The sequence below is a fragment of the Schistocerca nitens genome, chromosome 9 (assembly GCF_023898315.1).
Source record: "Schistocerca nitens isolate TAMUIC-IGC-003100 chromosome 9, iqSchNite1.1, whole genome shotgun sequence".
In the NCBI taxonomy this organism is placed as follows: Eukaryota; Metazoa; Arthropoda; class Insecta; order Orthoptera; family Acrididae; genus Schistocerca; species Schistocerca nitens.
Window position 1 is genome coordinate 413,837,105 of NC_064622.1, and position 20,671 is coordinate 413,857,775.

General features: G+C 36.1%; 1 protein-coding gene across 1 annotated transcript; it reads left to right on the forward strand.

Annotated features, from left to right (window-relative positions):
- Positions 1-1,013: 1,013 nt before the first annotated feature.
- LOC126203002 (protein adenylyltransferase SelO-like) lies at positions 1,014-19,711 on the forward strand. The gene is made up of 7 exons (XM_049937200.1): positions 1,014-1,670; positions 1,743-1,873; positions 2,025-2,230; positions 2,332-2,589; positions 9,840-9,961; positions 10,069-10,325; positions 19,262-19,711. Exons 1-7 carry the CDS (start codon positions 1,177-1,179, stop codon positions 19,498-19,500), a joined length of 1,707 nt encoding a protein of 568 aa, XP_049793157.1. The 5' UTR covers positions 1,014-1,176; the 3' UTR covers positions 19,501-19,711.
- Positions 19,712-20,671: the final 960 nt, after the last annotated feature.

Here is a 20,671-nt window from a genome sequence, read left to right on the forward strand (position 1 = left end):
AGATGGGTAGATCACATAACTAATGAGGAGGAATTGAATAGAATTGGGGAGAAGAGTAGTTTGTGGCACAACTTGACAAGAAGAAGGGACCGGTTGGTAGGACATGTTCTGAGGCATCAAGGGTTCACCAATTTAGTATTGGATGGCAGTGTGGAGGGTAAACATTGTAGAGGGAGATCAAGAGATGAATACAATAAGCAGATTCAGAAGGATGTAGGTTGAAATAGGTACTTGGAGATGAAGAAGCTTGCACTGGAGAGTAGCATGGAGAGCTGAATCAAACCAGTCTCAGGACTGAAGACCACAACGACAAACAACAGTGGCTAGTAGAGGGGGATGCGCAGAAGTCTGAAAATTGGGTCGCCTTCCTACATCACGCGAACTAGTTATATTAACTTCGATCACAACGGACGCGTGTGTAGGACTGTATTAAATACTGACACGACAGGAAACTGGATTACGTAAGACAAGATATATGATCCTGTAGCAAGAAATATGCGTAGACCCAGCAGCTCTTATTTCTACCTTTTCTTGAGAACAGTGCCACTTAAAAATTCTCTCAGAGCACTTAGCTGCTTATTTGTAAGTGTATATGACTGTTAATATAACCAGTCAGTCAAGCATGACGTTGCAAATTAGTTAAAGTCTTTTGACTGGCTAGAGTAATCTGTCCCATAAGTTTCTATCCAGTGCTATGTCTTCCACTTCTGCATTACGACTACATGGCGTGTTCTCTGTCACACGTACTGATTATGCCAGCATTTTATTATCTAAAGCAAAGTACTTACTTCTGCTTATCCTTTAAAGGAAGTGCATCAGTAATCAGCGAGCTCATTGCCAATGAAACTAACTTCTCTAGCAATTGCAAATGCGCCGGCTTGGTTGTTTAACTTGTTTCACAAGCATCGATATTGCGGAGCGCTGTGTCGATGAATAATAACTGAACACACATACGTCGAGAAAACTATCAACTGTAGTATTTATCGATTAATCGATATTTAGTGTGTTGTGTTATTATTTTCATTACAAATTTATAATAGTCGCTTAACTGTAAAATATCGAAGCAGTTATTTGTTATGGCAGCAGTTGACATTCTAAATACAGACACTCATGAAAATAGGTGTGGCGCCTGTAATGAAGTTTTTCAATTTACTTGATGTATCCCATTTGTAATTAATGAAGATTCTTTTGTGTTCGACGATTTTGTGTGTTGTTGCCACTTCGATAACCTGTGACACTTGTGATAAGTGGCCGAAGAATTACACGCACTTAGTGATGGATATAATCGAGCGTGATACTTGTCCTAGGCTGAAAAGAAGCCTAAGTGAATGGCAGTTTTCTTGTAGCAAACTGAAACAGTTGCCCATTGATGAAATAAAAGAAAACTATGTCCGTGGGAATGTAGAAAATGCGGTGTTTTCAGAAGTGTCACCGGTGCCATTAAAAACAAAGCTAAGGCTTGTGTCGATCTCGCGAGATGCATTAACAGACATTCTTGACATGGATCCGGAAATAAGTGACACAGAGGAATTTATTCAGTTTATAGCTGGGAATAAAGTGTTGGATAGTTCAACACCGTTAGCTCACAGATACGGCGGTTACCAGTTTGGACTTTGGGCTTACCAACTAGGTGATGGAAGAGCAGTATCGCTTGGAGAATACGTTAACAGGTGAGCAGCATATCAAGCCTATATACTATCTGTTGCATGGGTAGTGGTTGATTGATTCATTACACTTTTCAGCAAAGGACAACATTGGGAATTACAACTAAAAGGCTCAGGAAGGACACCATACTCGCGGTTTGGTGATGGACGAGCAGTGCTTCGTTCGTCAGTCAGAGAGTTTCTATGCTCTGAAGCCATGTATTATTTAGGTAGCGGTCACTGCATCATACAAAACATTAAGAACTTAATTGTTTATATGAATAATAGGCTGTATTTTTAGATAGACAGATTTCCAAATCATGATCAATCTTTAAAGAAATTATCTGCAATCAGTTCCTGTTTTCATGAACATATTTTCAGGGATTCCAACTTCTAGGGCTGCCACCTTAGTTGTTAGTGAAGATCCTGTTGTAAGGGATCAGTTTTACAAGGGTTATCCTAAAGCAGAGAGAGCAGCTGTAGTGCTGAGGCTAGCACCTTCTTGGTTCCGGTTTGGTTCCCTGGAAATTTTGACAGAGTATGGTGAATTGGCAACTCTTAAAGTTTTAGTAGATTACATCATTCAGGTGACAATTTTTTATAATAACTGTTTAAACACAGTGCTTGGGAAGTGACCAACTGATAGGCTCTGGTAAAAACACAGTAACACATTAAGATTTTCTTTCAGGAACATTTCCCTGACTTGAAGGATGACAAGAACAAATATGTTCAAATGTTTAGTGATGTAGCATATAAGTCAATGGACCTGGCAATACATTGGGATACTGTGGGATTTGCTCATGGTGTACTGAACACAGATAACATGAGCCTTCTTGGAATTACCATTGACTATGGTCCCTTTGGTTTTGTAGAAACTTATGATCCACTCTTTGTGCCAAATTCATCGGATGATGAGAAGAGATATGCTCTTTGTAAACAGCTCGAAGTAAGTGGATCAGCTATATTTGTTAATTTGTGCTAACATATCTTGACACATATATTACCTGCACAAGCATTTTTGTTGATTTGTCATACATATCCAAAGTGTAGCAGTATTTGAAAGATTTAATAGGTCTCTTCAACATTTGGAACTTAATTTCTAGTGAATTACTTCAGTATACCAAATTTAATTTCTGAATATAATTGATATGAAATTCAGAGAGTCAACTAACTTTTGAAGTTATTAAGCTAAAGGAGAAAAGGAGAAGTATTCATCATGAAAACTATGCTGATGACAACTAAGTTAAGAGTCTGTGATGCCATAATTAATGCCAGTTTCTGAGGTGGTTGTGTGTAGTGGACAGTGCACCAAGTACTTACAACACGCACTAAAATATGTATTAGCTAATTTTTAATGCCACTTGTTAGAAATGAAGGGAATAAACTTGATTGCTTCCTATATGCCACCAAGAGAAATGTCACCAGGATTTCATATTTGTAACTCAGATTGCACAAAACATACAGAGCTAAGAGTGGTGTCATATGTATTGTGGCTACATAACACCTAGCAGTATCATTTGATCTCAGACATAACCTGGTGCTGGAGCGAACTAATTGTCTGCCTGTTGTCTTCCAAGACTCAGAATTTGGTGCCAATCATAAGTGCCTGGACAAGTAGTACCATGTGAAGTGAGGGACAAGGACGACCTGTGGTGGTTTGGCAGTCATATTAGAAAGTTGTTGTGAAACTAAAGAGAGTTTCAGTGCACATTTAAATGTAGCCAAAGCCTCGCAGACTAACAAAAACTATACAGAGTCAAAATTCCCATAAGGAGAGCCATGCACAAAGTGTTCAACTAATTTGAAAGTAAAATTCTGTATATATGTGATCTGACAAAGAATATTAGCCTAAGAAGTTTTGTTATTACGTTAAATCAGTAAATGGGTCAAAGCCATCTCACCAGACACTTCATGACAAAATGACATTGAAATGTACATTTGTAGAATTTTACTTCTGAGCAGTTCTAAGTCACAAGTTTCCTCCATTGACCATCATAAATAATGTGTGCCTCACATTCCTTTTTTTAGTGCAGGAACTGGAAGCAGTAATTTAGTGCCTCTGCGCACTATCTTCCTCCAGTTTGTTTACTGTAAATTCTGAAGTATACTGGGCATTGATTTTGACATGCAGTATCATTGAAATGGCATATACAGACAACTCATATAATACCAATATGGCAACCATGAAGTTGTTTATGCAACCGTAATGAAACACGGCAACAGAAATTTCACCTTAAAACAATAGCCTATATTAAATAATCTAAAACTAATAAGTAACTGATGGGACACCTGCCAGGAATTTGAGGGTAGCAGGAACAAATCACCATCTCCTGCTCCCCCTTCACATATGTCGAAATCCAAAAATGAAACAAAATTCTATTAACCTCATGGTACTTGAATCCTCCAAAAGAACACTGCAAATTTTTATTATTATCTTGTTAACTTACATAGCTAAAATAAATTTAAGGTTACCAACTAACCATGAAACAATGATTTCTACTGGGAGGAAAATCCACAAATAATGATGTCTTAAATTCACTTCAGCCGTGTACCTAAAATGAACACAACAATGCCGACTGACCACATTAAAACAAAATTCCAAAGCAACTGAATAATATACAAATAAGAATATACATCTGGTATCTTTAACTTCAATTTATCTACAGAGTTAAAATGAAGTCCACAATACCCACTAAACATATATCAATACATTCATAACCAAGTCCAAAAACTAAATAAACACATCTTAACAACTAATTTAGCTATCAGAAAAAATGACGGTAGCAACCAAATCTCTGGTAGCAAAAACCTAAAAATATAACATAATTCAAAATATAGTCCAAAAACACAAATCAATAAAACCACTAAAATATTTCCCGACTTGCCCATTGCCTACAAATCATTTCCCATTTTTCCTGCAACAGAAACTGTACCAACTAAAACTGAGTTAAAAAACAAAAGAGAACTTCTTTTGTAATAAATCATAACAGTGTTCAGCTTTTAAAAAATTTACAGTCAAGTAGCTTCATCTTAGTCCCAATCCTGTTTTTATTTTAGTAAATGATTTACTGCTACACAGAACATTGCACTCAGTTTTATGTGCAGATGATACATCTGTGCTGATTGCAAGCGAGACCACAGGACAAATTCCTCAAAGAGTCATTTGCGCCCCAAATAGTTAATTGAAAACACTGGTTTGGTGTAAATGAATTAAAAGTAAACATGAAAACAAAACCACCTCACACAGTTTAAAACTAAACAGTGAAAATCAGGTGACTTCCAAATCACTCATAAAAGTCAGAATCTATCAAATTCTTGGGAATATTTTTAGAAAAAAAAATTCTGGTCTTCGCATATAAGCTACTTGGCAAATGAGCTAAACAGTCTAGCATTCATAATCACAATATTGTCTTATGCAGGTGACATTGACACTAGGAAAGATCTTTACAACAACTGTTTTGAAGCCATTGTAAGATACAGAGTAATATTTTGAGGGAATGCAAGTAGTGTAAATCAAAAAACTATCATTAGAAATTTGTGTAATATTAAGCCTAGAGAGTCATGCCGATCTTTATTCAAGGATTAAAACTATTCCATGTATTTACAGTTATGAACTGTTTGTCTTTATCCATACCAGTTCATAATTATTTATAGAAAACTAATTACAACATATGTATGACACAAGAAACAAAGAGAACTTCGTGTTGCCATCTCAGAAAATAAAACTCTACTTCCAAACTCCTCATTACATGGCTATGAAAATTTATAATAAATTAAAAATCTTTCACTGTATGGAACTATGTTTCATGAAGATGAGATTACACATCATCCTAGTGCAAAAATGTTATTATTCACTCTTGGAATTTTTAAATGATGATGAAGATTGCTTTGTAGGGTAATGAAACAAATTTGTAACAATTTTTGTAAATTAAGATTGCTTTTGTTCTTTGTTTGATACATTGTATGTATCACTGATACATTTTCTATATTGATGAGTTTCCTGTGCTTTAAATCAATGGTTTATGTATGTACATCATGAGACAATAAACTTCAGATTCTGAGGGTAGATGCGGTACCACTATCATGTCCATCATTCCTTTTACTTTCAGGAATGATGTACAGGCAGAACAACAGTCAGTAATGTTCTGTATGAGCTCGTATTACTCTGATTTTCCCTCTGTGGTCATTTTTCAAAATGTAGGTGGGAGGTAGTAATAATTTTCTTTTTAATCTGTTCCCTCTCCATGACGCACAGTGTCTTCCCTTAGAGTTTGATGAACATATCCATAATGCTTTCATTCTTACTAAATGAAGCTATGATGAATTGTACTGTTCTTTGGATTCTCTCTACGTCCTCTATTAATCCTATCTGTAATTAATGGTTCCATCTAACTAGCAAGTCTCAAGAATCAGTGGAGTGAGGAATTTGTAAGCTACTTGTTTAAATTTCCTTGTGATTCACTTTTGAATCTTAGTCTTGCATCTGCTTTTGCTATGTCTGATTTTGTGTGTTTGTACCATTTTAGCTCACTCTGAATGTATACTCCTCAATATTTTATGGTTCTTAGTGTTTCCAGTAATTGATCATCAAATGTATAATTAGTCAATAATGTTCTGTATGTTACATTTATTTATGTTGAGGGTCAATTGGCAGTCGTTACACCAAACAAATGTCCCCGCATATTGCTACAGTTATCTGGCATTGTGACTTCAGTGTACAAAACATCATCATCTGAGAATGCTTTCACAGAGTTTTTGGAATTATCCAACACATCATTTACATGAATGGTAACGACATTATAATACTCCTTTTGGGATTCACTCAAAGTAATTTTTACATCTTATGATGTCACCCCGTGTTACAACATGTTGAGATCTATCTGCCAGAAATACCAAATGTAATTACAAAGTTAGTGTGTTATTTCATAAGCTTTGATTTGGTTCACTATGCAATTATGCAGAATGTGGATATTTATCAGATGGTTTATTGAAGTCAAGGAACATGGCACCAACCTGGGAGCTGTTATGTTCTGCCTTCTTGGTCTCATGGATGAACAGTGTAATCAGAGCTTCACAAGACCACTGTTGGCAGAATTTATGTTGCCTTCTACAGAGGTAATTCTCATTCTCTGAATGGGTCATGATACACAAGCATAAAATTTGATCTATAGTTGCACATTGTCAATAAAACCTATAGTTACATACATGTGTCTGATTGCCCTTATTGAACATGGAAACGACATGTACTGTTTTCCAACCACTAGGAATGCTTTGTTCTTTTGATAACCTACAGACTGCAACTAGAAGGGGAGCTAGCTCTTTCAAGCAGTAGTTGTTGTTTTAGTAGTTTGTACTATTACAATAAAAAAAAGGAGTTCATATTTTACATTCTTATGGATCTAGTTTGGCAAGTATGGGACTGTTAATCTGTATAGGGTAATACAGGAGTGTCATCTGATCGAGTTGCTTTTCCTCTATCGAGTGACTTAAGTTGAGTTTCTGTTCAAAAATCGCTTATCTCAATGAAAGTTCAGGACTGTTACTTACTAGATGATCTGAGATGATGTCCTCATGAGTCAGTTCTGTAACTAACTACTCAGCATAATTTCCAGAAAACACTTTCAGAGTAATCTCACATGAATCCTTGTCTCTGCCACCCAGTTTAATTGTCTTTCTCTCACAATCTATAGTTAGCAAGTTGAAATTTCTTCCTGATGCAGTGGCATCATTAGAAAATGTACTCTCAGTATTCTCCAATTTTCTGTGAAATGTTCTGCCACTATATATCATGAGGCAAGTAACTTATAAAAGCATCAATTAGTTAGATCCACCTTTGACACTTACCTCAATCTAGATTATTTCACATTCAGAATCTGTGATCACCTCATTAAATATTATTGAGTTCCTTATAGCAATGAATACATCACCACCATTAGCACCCAGCATAAAATTTTGTTGCTCTTCACTTCTGGTTTCACCCAGTTTTTTGTTCCAAGTACTGTGTGGGCATTATTGTTGCTAATAAATGAAACTAATTCTTGGACCCTATAACGAAACCTTTTGCAGTTGAGTGACACTAAATAAACATCTGACTTGCAAGGATGAATGATCTCATCTGTCATTAATGTGGTTGATGTACGCCTTTTTCCAGTTGTGGCATGTAGTTTATCACCAAGCTTAGGGAGAGCTAACTGTAGTATCTCTAAACTATGAAACATCAATATGCGTAACACACATACTCTGATACTCAGGTAGCCATTTCCTGTATGTATGTATGCATGGATATCTGATATATCGAGAAAAACTTATTTTCTAATGTGTTCCCATAAATCCGGCATTCAGAGTATATATACAAAGGGGGAAAGAGTCAGTAGTGTCTGGGACAAAGGAGAAAAAAGGTTACATTCTCATAACTACACAATGTAACAGGGTGTCGTTGATAGTGGTCTACTGACTTATCTCTCTATAGAATACTCATAAACAAAGAATGTAACAACATAAGGCTGAAAATATTTTGTTGTGTGCAGTGGCTGATATATGGAGGAGAAAGCCGGGAACCTGAGTCAGATGAGTACACAGAGTCCCTAATTAATCCAAAGTTGTATCATTCTACAATAAGTTCCATTTTACCTCTCGTCTCTGATCGTAGTTTAATTGATCTGGTGTAGAGCTTCATGTTATGATATCAGTGAACAGAAGCAGATTGGCAGCAAGAAAAAAAAAAAAGGTAGATAAAATGATGATCTCCCACGGCATAAATGAGGAGTAAAAGTGGAATGTAATAGCAGAATTTTAAACTTTGTTATAATTAAAAAATGATAAGCAGTTCACTAATGAAGAAACATTAATTATTGGCTAAAATGTATGTTGAGGCACAAGAGATGAAATATGGTGGAAATTGTATATTACATAAATACTATCATAAAAACAAAAGCTAGAGAGGTAGTCAAGGAGTTAAGCAGATAGATAGGAAGAAACAAGGAAAATTAGTGTTTTAGCATTTCATCAATGACTAAGTCATTAGAAATAAATGCAGTCTTGAATTGAACAAGAATGGGGAAGAAATCAGCTGTGTCCTTTTCAGAGGAACTGGACTAGCATTCATCTTACTTGGTTTAGGGAAACTGCAGGAAACCTAAATTTGGACAGCCCAATGGGGACTTGAATCTCATTCCTTTCAAGTGCAAGCCATATATCTTACTATTACAGTGCCCCAAGGAAAGGGAACAACAGTAGAGAATGCAGGGGGGGGGGGGGCAAATGTGAATAGGTCTCATGTTCTGAGCATTCTGTATAAACTTAATTGTATATGTAAATAATAATAATAATTTTGTGTGGCTTAATGATTTGGTGCAAGTCTTACCTCAGTTATCCAACACGGGAAAGAGGATCTTCAGTCTAACGTGGAATTCCAACCACTTGTTGTTCCTGGCAACTCCTCAAATTGTTGAGAGGTGAAGTGTAGTTAAAACACAAACTAAAAAAATCCATGGTCTCACAGAGATTCAATCCCACAACCTCTCAGTTTCCAGGCATGTGCTTTTGTGCTGGACAACCAGGACTGACATGTACGTATGTAGTTCATGTTTTGATAAGAGTTCGTATCAAAATATGTAACATATATGACCCTATCTTTTGATTGCATTGTCCTAGAAGCTTAAATTACGTACACCGCCAAGGGACGATAGACCTCAGTATTTGACGTAAATCTCAACTTGAACCTAGAACTGTTCCTGAGAAAAAGAGTTCTTCACAGTTGAACAGACAGACAGACAGATGGACAACAAAATGATTCTAAAAGCATTCCATTTTTACTGATTGAAGTGCATAACCATAAAAAAAGTAAAAGAACAAATCTAAATGATTTATGATAAATTATGTTTAAAATGTAGCTAGAGCTGTATACTGATTGCAAAATGAAATTTTTTTCTAGTATAACTGGTCAAGACAATGATAGAAGTGAAGGTTAAATACCATAGGTCTTAGTGGAAACACTAGTATATCTCATTAATAATCACAACTTTTTTTTTTAAAAAAAAAAAAAAAGTTCTACGACTTCTAAGTTTCAATATTTTATGTGATCAACAATAATGTAGCAAATACATCACAATTTTTTTGGAAATATTTATGTCTATGCCCTTACCTGTCACCAAGCATCACTGACAGTACTATATTTAACTGGTGCTTGCATTTTAGATTGTCAGATGGAACCTCGAAAAGCTTGCCCATGCTTTGTCTCCTCTCTTAAACGATGATGAGAGGAGCCAGATATTGGATGTTATGAATAGCCTTTCATCTTACTCCACTCAGAAAAGGAGGTGAGGTTTTATTCATTCAATATTGTAACATTTTTCTTTCCAAAATGGTCTCCTTTGTGTAATATGTGAGTTTCAACTCAAAATTATGTGCGTGCTTCTAATTTCAGACAAGCATTTGTGAGAAAGTTGGGTTTACAACAGTCTGAAGACTCAGATGATGAGCTAATCACACTCTTGCTTCAGATAATGGCAGAAACAAGAGCTGATTTTACAATGACATTTAGGCAGTTTGGTGAAATTGATCTGACTGATATTACAGACAAATCTAAACTAGATACCCTCTGGTCTTTAGAAAAATTGTCTGGGCACAGATTATTTGAAGACTTTATTGAACTCTATAGGAATAGAGTGAAGAAAGAAAAGGGTAAGTCTTTAAGCTTCCAGTTAGCTATGTCTATTTGTTTTGTATACTGTAATAATGTAACTGATCTTGAGTTTGTAATAATTTATAAGCTGTTGTATAAAGTGTATTGGTTTATCACACTAAACCCATGCAACCAAATTTAATGTTGTCATTGTAAATATTTGAATAATATTAGATAAGGAGTTACTTTTAAACATTTGATCCTGTCGTGAATGTAATTTAAGTGTAATTTACTTTATTGGACATGCCAGTATTGACTCGTGTAAGGTGAAACATTGTAAAAAGCGCATATTTCTTCTGACATTCACAGAAATATTTGTAGACTTAATTCTACCCATGGTAAAAATTAGCATATAACCCTAATATTGTCTATTTAATTTTATCTACCTGTTGAAGTGCAGAGAGAGAAAATAACTGGTCGTTTCTGATCATCACGAGGCCAAATTCATACATTGCCAAAAGATGCATTTAAGATTGAAAAACAGAAACTTTTCTGGCTTTTGGAAATGTTAGTTCCTTCCTCAGTGAGGAAAGAGAAATAGATTTGTGAAGCTTATAAAGGAGGGATCCACCAGTAGTGCAGATGAGGAGAAATCTTTGTTTCCCTTGTCCTCGTAACAGGATGGTGCCTGTCATCCTGGGATCTGAGAGACCTGCCACCAGCTTTTCACAATTCCTGATCTCTCCCTCCAATCCTTCTTTGCCCCCTCTTGATGAATGAACTAATTGGTCTGACAGTTTTCACTTTTAAGCTTATGTATTAATAGCTATTGAATTTTGCATCCTAAGCGTAAATACTGACCAGCCATTCTCTCTCCTTGTAATTAAATAATTTTCTTAAGTGCGTTTTCCTATGGATACTGTCTAAATGTTGGGGTTGTATAAAACTGATCAGCCATGAGTTACAAATATAGATATTAGTGTAGAGTGTTACTGTAGATTTGTGAAACTGTCAGTGTTTTTTTTTCAGAGGTTCTGCATTGTGGTTACATTGAGCCAAATGCCATGGGGATGAAAAGGGCACTCATTAAGGTAACATGGGACTGTAGATTATGCCAAAAAGATTGACACACTGCAGCACAGGAGCTCTCTTTGTGGGTAAAATCTGTGGGAGGTTTGCAGGCCAGGAGCTATAGGATCTTAGGTGTCATGAAAACAAATGTTAAACTTAAACAGATAACACAAAACTTTGAACAGATGTTTAAGGATTGTAACAGATATCTGATAGTGATGGGACTAAAAAGGCCCAGCTAAAGACATAAAATATAGTGTTAGAGAGACTGGCATAAAATATTAGAATTATTCGAAGAGAAATGTGCCAGTGTAAAATGATCATAATGTCATTTCTCATGATCTGCTATCCAACATACAGGTGGTAAAAAAGAACAGTCAGTAAAATGATTAATTAAAACACAAAACAATTTATTTGGAATAAAATACATTTATCTTTCTCACTCTCCATGACTGTGGCTGAATGTTTACATGTGGAATTATGTATGCAATTCAATGCCTCGAGATCTAAACACTAGCTGTGTAAAATTGCAACTCTGTAGAAGAATGAACTCTTGACTGTTGACATCAGTTACTATAAACACATGACCATTGATGCCATGTAACACAATGTAAATAACAAAGACTGATAAAGAGCACAACTGTCCACTGAAGGGCAGAAGTAGGTCTTCTCTCATGGTGGTGGCCCTTGTCACATGTGGCCACTTATCAAGGTGTGACAGTGGCAACTCACAACTCTCAAGACATGTAGCTATTTCCTTTTTCCAATTGACACTCTGTAATGGTGTGAGGACAGGCAGCGTTCTTGCAGTGGTCATTGGCTGGAACATCAGTGTCGATGGTCAATGACACCGCATTATTGCCTACAGATGTGTTAGTCCATATAAGAGTGCTGAGGCCACAGACTTGATGCTGGAGGGATGTGGGTGTGCTCCCATAGATATTGGAGTGAGCATGTGTACGCGTCAATTATCCACTGCACTCAGTAGTGCTCAGAATGGAGAAGTAGAGTGTTCATAAGAACAGCGAAGGGATATAGCGTGTTTTCTTACAGTGGAAAGAGAATGGGGAATGTAAACTCATCGATGAATGTCACAAATGTATGGAGAGCACCAAATGTCCATTGCATTTCCAATGCTCAGTCCAGCCTCTGGGGCAGAGACGACCACTGTCATTCTTCAGTCTTCCATAATAAGGACATCCGCCTGCTTTACAATGATATCAGTAATGTGGTGTGGCATTCATTGATTCTACATTGGCCAATGTCCTTGAATTGTTTCTATCATGCCTTGACCCTCAAAATGGACGTGCAGTGCTCTTTGTATGCTTGTCCCATTCTTTCATTAATTCTCCACTCCTTCTGCTGCCAGAAATGAGCTACACTCCTTTGCTCTTCTTCTGTTTTCAGCATGACTGAATGCTGATCATCTTGTTATCCAAATGAGTAGGGAATTTTTTTTTTTGAGGGGGGATTTGGGGGGGGGGGGGGGGGGGGGGGAGAATTGGCATTATGTCACAAAAGCAAACTTCTGTGGTTATTGGGGTGGGGTGGGGGGGCTAACGTGCAACATGTTTTTATACTAAATTCAGAATTGAGGTGAGCAGTCCTTAAAAAAGTCATCATCAGTCGTTCAACTGTTTACCCTGTCCTCCATCCTTTCTGTTCATGTAATGTATTTCATTTCAGTGTAACTGATATAGCCAGCATCCTCTATAATCTCTTTTGCATATTCTTTTCTTTTTTTGTCCATACAATTCTCACTTCTACTTCTTTTAACATGAACAAGTTAAATATTTCTGAATGCCTTAGCAGATGTCACATTAGCCTTCTGATACTTATGGGTTTTCCATTGACTTCTTTACTCATCTGTACCTTTCTAGCACTTCTTCATTTTATAATTTATCTGCCTACTTAAGTTTTAACACTCTTGGATCGCAACACTTTTCAAATGCTTCCAGCTTCTTCTTCTCTGGATTTCTGACAGTCTTGAAAGAATCTCTGATTCATCACATAAGAGTAAGTGGAAAAGTGGAATCTGTGCATGCTATCAGAATATTAGCAAGCTAAAAAGTAAAGTTTGTGAATGTTTGTCAGTGGTAAATCTGGGACAAAGGCTCAGGGTTCAATCCTCAAATGGTCTTAGCTTTTTCTTCTTTTTTTCTTACTTAGAGTTCCTTGCACCTCTTATTTAATTCTTTCCTAAGGAATTTATGTTGCTATATTCCTTTCTTTCCATAAATACAATTGCATTGCCTTCTTTTGTCAATCAGGTGAAGTATTTCTTTTGTTATCCAAAATTAGTTCGTATCTGTATTTGCCAATCCAACCTCTGTCATTGCTCTTCATAGTGTAAGTGCAACAACATTAAAACTGTATAAGGAATTCAACTGTTAAACAAAGAACAGAGTGTGGGTGGGTTTAAAAGAGTACACTGAGGACCTTTAAGGGGACCAAACATCTGCTAATGTGACTGAAGAAGAAATAGGCGTTGATGTGTATGTCGTAGGGCATCCATCATCAGAATCACAGTTTGAAAAAGCTTTGGAAGAGTTATTGTCAAACAAGGCATTAGACATGGATGAAATTTCTTCATAATTCTTAAAATTGGTTGTGGAAGTGAAAACCAAAGATTATTTAAGTTAGTATGTAGAATCTAGGAGAATGGAGGTATACCATGAAACTTTCGGAAGTGTTGTTTATACAGTCACGAAGATGTTAAAGGCAGATTAATGTGGGAAATATTACACATTCAGCTTAACAACTGCTGGCAAGAATAACATACAATAGAGTGGAAACAGGGCTTGAAGGTATGTTGGCTGACAGTAAATTTGGCTTTAGGAAAGATACAAGCATCAGAGAAGGACAAAGATGGTCCATTTCTATGAACTTGCAGTTAATCCATTGCACTGTTGCTGACTGTCCTCTTGGGTGTATGAAGGTACATTTACCATGAGCCGTAATGTTCTATAACATCATGTTTATGCATATTTATCCACAAATGTTGTGTACTTGTATTGGTTTTCGTTATACAACAAATAAATAGTCAGGGAAGCAGTTTTTTATGCTGCCCTTGATATAACAGAGGCAAAAGTTCAAAAAATCAAGACAGATTTGTAGGATTTCTTGACCTAGGAAAAGTGTTTGACAATGTAAAATGGTGCAAATGTTTGAAATTCTCAGAAAAAATAGGTATAAGCTACAGGGAATGACATAGGGTACAATATTTACAAGAACCAAGTGAGATAAATAAGAACAACAGGGAAGTCCCTGATTTAAAGCAGTTGTAAGACAAAGATTCAGTCTCTCTCCCCCACTCTTCAATTTGTACAGTGAAGAAGAATAATTAAAATTAAAGACAGGTTCAGGAGTGTGATTAAAATTCAAGGCAGAAGGATATAAACAATATTCACTATGAGTGGACTGTTAATGAGCACAAATTATGGACTGAGAGTAAAGCAAAGAAAGAAGAAAATAAATAGGAGTAGTAGAAATGAGAATAATGATACACTTGGTATCACAATTGGGAACCATGAAATCCACAACGTGAAGGAACTCTGATACCTTGGAAGCAAAATAACACACAACATATGAAGCAAGGAGGACACTTAGAAGCAGACTAATATAGAACAACAGGGCAGTACTTCCTAAAAGAAGCCTTGTATCAAACATTGGCCTTATGTTGTAGAAGAGCTTCCTGAGAATGTGAGTTTGCAGCACAGAACTGTATGGCAGTGAATCATGGGCTGTGATTACACTGGGAAAGAGAATTGGAGAATTTGAGATGTGGTGTTAAAAAAAAAAAAAAAACCACTGATAAACTACTTACTCTGATATCCATTGCCCAGTATCATAGAATGTTAAAATCTCATCATCATTCCTCTGTTCTTCCATATCCCAATTCTTTACACATTGATTTTTCCTGATGATTTCTTAAATTTCAGTCTACTCTCCATCATTATTAAACTGTGATCTGAGCCTATATTTGCCCTCGGATATACCTTACAGTCCATTATCTGTTTCCAGAATCTGTCCCGTCATGATGTAATCCAGCTTTTATCATCTTGTGTTTCCAGTTCCTTTCCAAGTGTGCCTCCTCCTCTTGTGATTCTTGAACGATATATCTGCTGTTACCAGCTGAAATTTATTGCATAGCTCAAGCTGACTTTCTCTTCTGTTGTTCCTGCTACCAAGCTATAACAATGAAAATAAACAATTTTTGACAATAAGTTGTTATTGGATAGATTAAAAATGTATTTACAAAGCAGTGGCTGGAGAACACACATGTAAAAAAAAAAAGTTTTACATATGCAGGCATTTGGAGCCAGAGGCTCCTTCTTCTGGCAGAAGTGTTGAAGGAAGAGGGGTGAAGGAAAAGGACTGGAGTGTTTAAGAGTTCAGAAAAGTCACCCAGAACTCAGGGTCAGGAGAGACTTACCAGACAGGTTGAAAAGGAAAGACTGATTGTTGGGCACTGTTGCTGAGCATGCTCTACAACATGACAGTCGTCACCTTGGTGCCTGTTTCACCACACGCACAATCCGTATTCTTCCCCCAGACATCAGTTTCTCAGAAATCTCCAAGTGAAAAGTTGGATTACAACATGTCCTTGGTTCTTGCCGCCAACTTTGCCTCAATTTCTTCCGTCTCAGCATTTCTTCACAGTAAATAATCCTTTCTTCACTGTACTTTAGTTTTCTACATTTTTCATTTTTTGACCTGTGTATTTTTCGCTGTCCCCCTTACATCTCTATTACATACAATGCACTTAGGTTTTCACTGTTATTAACTCATGCACAGTTTTTTTAGCAGTAATCTCTGTCTTACATATTACCATGTCTTCCATCTTTAAGCTCTTAGGTTTTCAAGTCTCATCTGGTGCAGTCCCCAAAAGTCAGCCTTACCTCCTCATCCCACCCGGTAAGTCTCCCCTGACCTGGGGTCTTTGTTATGTTTCTGAACTCTATCCCTTTTCTTAAACTGCTACAGTCCTTATCCTTCACCCCTCTCCCTCCCCTTCAACCCTTCTGCCAGAAGAAGGAGCCTTGTTTACATAAAATCTCTTTTTATATATGTGTTCTCTTGCTCCCACTTAGTGGGTAGATTCCTTATTTATCCAATTACATTATACTGCTACCATGTTAAATTGGCATATAATGATGCACAGTTAGCTTGATTCTGTAATTTCCTTGCATGTGCTATATGTATAATATAACTTGCCTTTTTGCATTGGATGCTGGAAACATGCACATGTGGTCAGCACCTAGTTATGGCCTGCTGCAGGGAGAGGAGAGATACAATGGGAACAATTCCCACCCCTTTCTCACAGTGCAGGCTGCACATTGCATTCACAGTGCCTACTTCGTTGCTACAATATGTTGTATTGTTCAGCAGCTAAGGTTGGCAACTAGCCGAAACATGCCATATTGGCCCAAAATCGTCTGGCTTCCTCTGTTTCCTTTCCTCCCAAAAAAAAAGGCTATGTTATATTGTTCTTATAGCATTGTTCAAAAACACTTCATGAGAACATTAAGGATGATTAATGATAAAACAGTATATTGCTGAAGAGAAAACTTAAAATGTTGAGTAGGAAGGATTTACCATGAGTCCAATGCCAGCTCTAAATTTAACATATTTGCAGCCATTTTAGAAAATAGTCATCTCCCTCCAGATAATTCAGTGCAATTAGGAAACCTCAAATAAATCTTGAATTACTACAGATGTCATACTATCTTCGGAATGAAATTGGAATGTCTGCAAAATAGTCAGTGCAGATAGTGATCAAGGGAATTTACATATTACAAACAGTATTAATTAAGAAAAATTGTAAAAATAATCATGTTCCCTGAAATTAAAAGCACAGACAATAAAATAAATATAGAATAACATAAAAAGAGAGATGGGGAAAATAAGTTGCTGAAGATGGCTCTATTTCTATTAAAAGCAATGGGGCTCCTTTTATAGAACTTTACATTTATTTCTGCATAATAATCAGTACCAACACATGAATCAGGTAAGTTCTTCATAGGCTAAGGCAGCCAAGTAATGAGGATAAAATCTGTCATTGTTCAAATCTAAGTGCGAGTGTTGTTACATCAGATGCAGCCAGTAATCTGAGGAGCAAAATACAGTCCTGAGGGTTGTACAGTCCATCGAGATAGGCACACACATATCACTCTAAGATGCAACCATACATAAAATCTGATGCAGCTTACAACATGCTGCAGCTGAACTAATATTGGCCTAGGTGGCCACACATCAAGGACGTGTTTTCTATATTGATGCCCAGTGGAGTACTAAAGAAATATGATAAGACATTTTTCACTTGTGGCAGATGTTTTTAGTACTTACCATTTGAAAAGGAAGTAAGTTTTGGATTTTGTGTTGCATCAAAGATGAAAGCATTAGACAGGTACTATTTACAAGTAGGTGGAAAACATGATGCAAGTTATTCAAAAGAGGAGGTAAAACAGTACACCAGAGAAGCAACACGAATGAAATTGATTGAAGTTGAAATTTCTTACACATTCCCATCTGCAATAAGTAAAATTATGAAGTCATTCTAAAGTGTAATTTCACATTGGGTTGATGATATTTTCAGTTTGACACTAAAAAGTAACTCAGTTTTCCCCACAGAGGTTAAAAATTGGCCTGCCTATTAAAAGGATGGCTCTGCAGGTAGCAGTAACTAGTGGTCAGTCTCTCCCCTTACATAATTTTGAGAATATTTGAGACAGTGCCTGTTTGTCACCTATCTGTGCAATAGTGGGATACTAAGCCAATTACAGTTTGGATTTTAAATGATCACTGAACTGAAACAGTAGTTTATACATTTGCTGAATACAATAAAATTTTCAAATGATAGAATATCGGCAGTTAGAATCTTCTATGACTTATTAAATTCATCATTTGTTTCAGTGAAAACATTCTGTTGAAGAAATTATGTTTTTATGGAATGCATGGCTCGGCACATACTTGGTTTTGTTTCTTTTTAAGGAACAAGTTGCAGAAAATTGCAGTTGGCTTTCCAAACAATTGACAGAGAGGTTCACAAGTGTTATATCCTCTTCATGTGAAAAAATTACAATGGATCTTTCATAGTGTACTACCATGAATTACAAAGGATTTTTCACAGTGTATTATTATGGGCATCTTTATTTATGTCTATCAACCATTTAATTTAAATCAGGAATTTCTTATTGAGAATGATGCATTTTTTTGTTTTGGGCCAAGTAAAAAATGCATCAGCAAAGAAAATATTAATGATTTTCTTTCATCTAAAGTTGTCACCCTGTACGGCACAAATATGCAAAAGGAAGGAGTGAGAACTAGGTTTTGGATTAACTTGCTTAAGATTTGTAGGCATTGGTTTAACCTCTAGGAACAGCAGGCTCACAACATTTATTAACTGATGAAATTTATTGTCATTTACACCTTTGAGTTCAAAAATTCAACAGTAGAAGGAAAACTAATCCACACATTCCTCTAATGAATCTGTTTTTGGCACAGAACAGTGTATAATACATAGCTACAAAATTCTTAGATTACTAATCTGTAGAAACAAAATATCTGACAGATGGCAGAAATGTTTTCAAGGTTAGATTTACATTATTTTTCCTTAATGGTACCTGTACTGTAGAGGCACCCCTCAATAGAAAGAAGTAATCAATTTCGGACATGAAAATTACACACATGTTGCAATGTAAATACATGTTTTAAAGAATTATATACTAGGTATGTTGAGATGTCACATTCCATCTCATTACATTTGTATTGAATATCGTATGGAATATGTAATGTTCCATTATATTTGGTAATCTGCCAGAGAGCAGATAATGTGTTCTTATTGTCGGACCCAGCAAAATATTTACTGTTCTGCTTTGTTTCCAATAATTGGCCACTGAATACCGTTTATAATTATTCACAGATTTAACTGAGGAAGTACGGAAGGAACGGATACTGAAATTCAATCCACGCTACATTCTTCGTAACTGGATGGCACAGGTCGCAATTGAGCGAGCAGAAGATGATGACTTTACTGAAGTCCAAATGCTGCATGAGATACTGAAAAACCCTTTCACAGTTCAAGAAGAGGCAGAAAAGCGTAAATTTGCAGAGCCTCCTCCAGAGTGGTCACTGTTCCTCCGAGTTAGCTGTTCCAGCTGAAAGATTAAGTGCAATGTAAAAATACGTTGTTTCACCATAATATTGTTTCCATTTAGGGTCTGTCTTACTTTTTTCGGAATTGTATTGTGTGTTTTTTTAATGTTTATTATTAGCCACTTCGAGAGAATCTGGCACTTCTGTTACTATCTTAAATTAAATGGGTTGAAACTAAATTTTGTTTTGACATTAAATATATATTAAAGAATTTAAACAGTTTACAGCAATTCCATGGTAATGTACAGTATGACTGTTTTTTAAAAATAATTTTTTTTATGCTTTTTCCTTTGACCTCTTGTAACATTTCTGTTGACATTCAAAATTCTACTCTGAAAATGTATTGTCATATTCAGCCATATTAATATATGCTCTGTCTTTGAAGAGTAGATGTAACATGACACATCCAACAGCCGTACCTTTTGTGTAGGTGGTCACCCACATCTTGATGTCCTATGGATGTTATGACCAGCTTTTTTTGCCAAATAATTAGATGTTTGTATCTTTATTTATCTTTGTTAAGTTGTTGTAAAACTTAAAACTAGTGAAGGGCTCCATTATGGTGACAGTAAATATTATGTCTTGTAAAACCATATACTGTATTTACCTGAGTATAAGATGACCCCCCCCCCCTTTTTTTTTTTTTTGAGGCTTCTTGAGAAAAGTTTATTTTTAACATATTTTGACTAATTAAAATTACAAACTGTTTTATTGACGTAAAGTATCTGTCTAAAAAGTTAGCTTTATACTTTACTAAATTTATGTCATGTATTGGTTGTCTACATTTTGATAAAACTATAAGAAATAAAATTAAAATCATAATCATCATCATCCTAATGGCACAGCTGTGAAATTTATATCTTCATTGTCACAAATATTTGGCTTCCTTTTCCAAATATGTTGTGATTTCTGCAGTTGTGGTTACTGTGGGACCTGAGAACACACCCATTTTTAATTGGATACATAGCGGATTTCATTTCTGTACTGATGTGATAATGTTACAATGTCACCTGCTTCCAGAATATTATCTGCCTTCTGTTCTCTCATTGGCTGCGTAGAACTAGCAGCTGACACATCTCCTTTCGTTTTTGTCACGTGTCACGATGAGCAAAGCAAGAGTGTAAGCAAGAAACACAAGTATGCCATTGGCCCCTATCTGGACTTTTACCATCTCCTG

Coding starts and splice junctions, on each gene's coding strand:
- LOC126203002 (XM_049937200.1), top strand. CDS start 1,177: ATGAAGATTCTTTTGTGTTCGACGATTTTGTGTGTTGTTGCCACTTCG. Junction 1,671..1,742: donor CTTGGAGAATACGTTAACAG/GTGAGCAGCATA, acceptor TACACTTTTCAG/CAAAGGACAACATTGGGAAT. Junction 2,231..2,331: donor TAGTAGATTACATCATTCAG/GTGACAATTTTT, acceptor ATTTTCTTTCAG/GAACATTTCCCTGACTTGAA.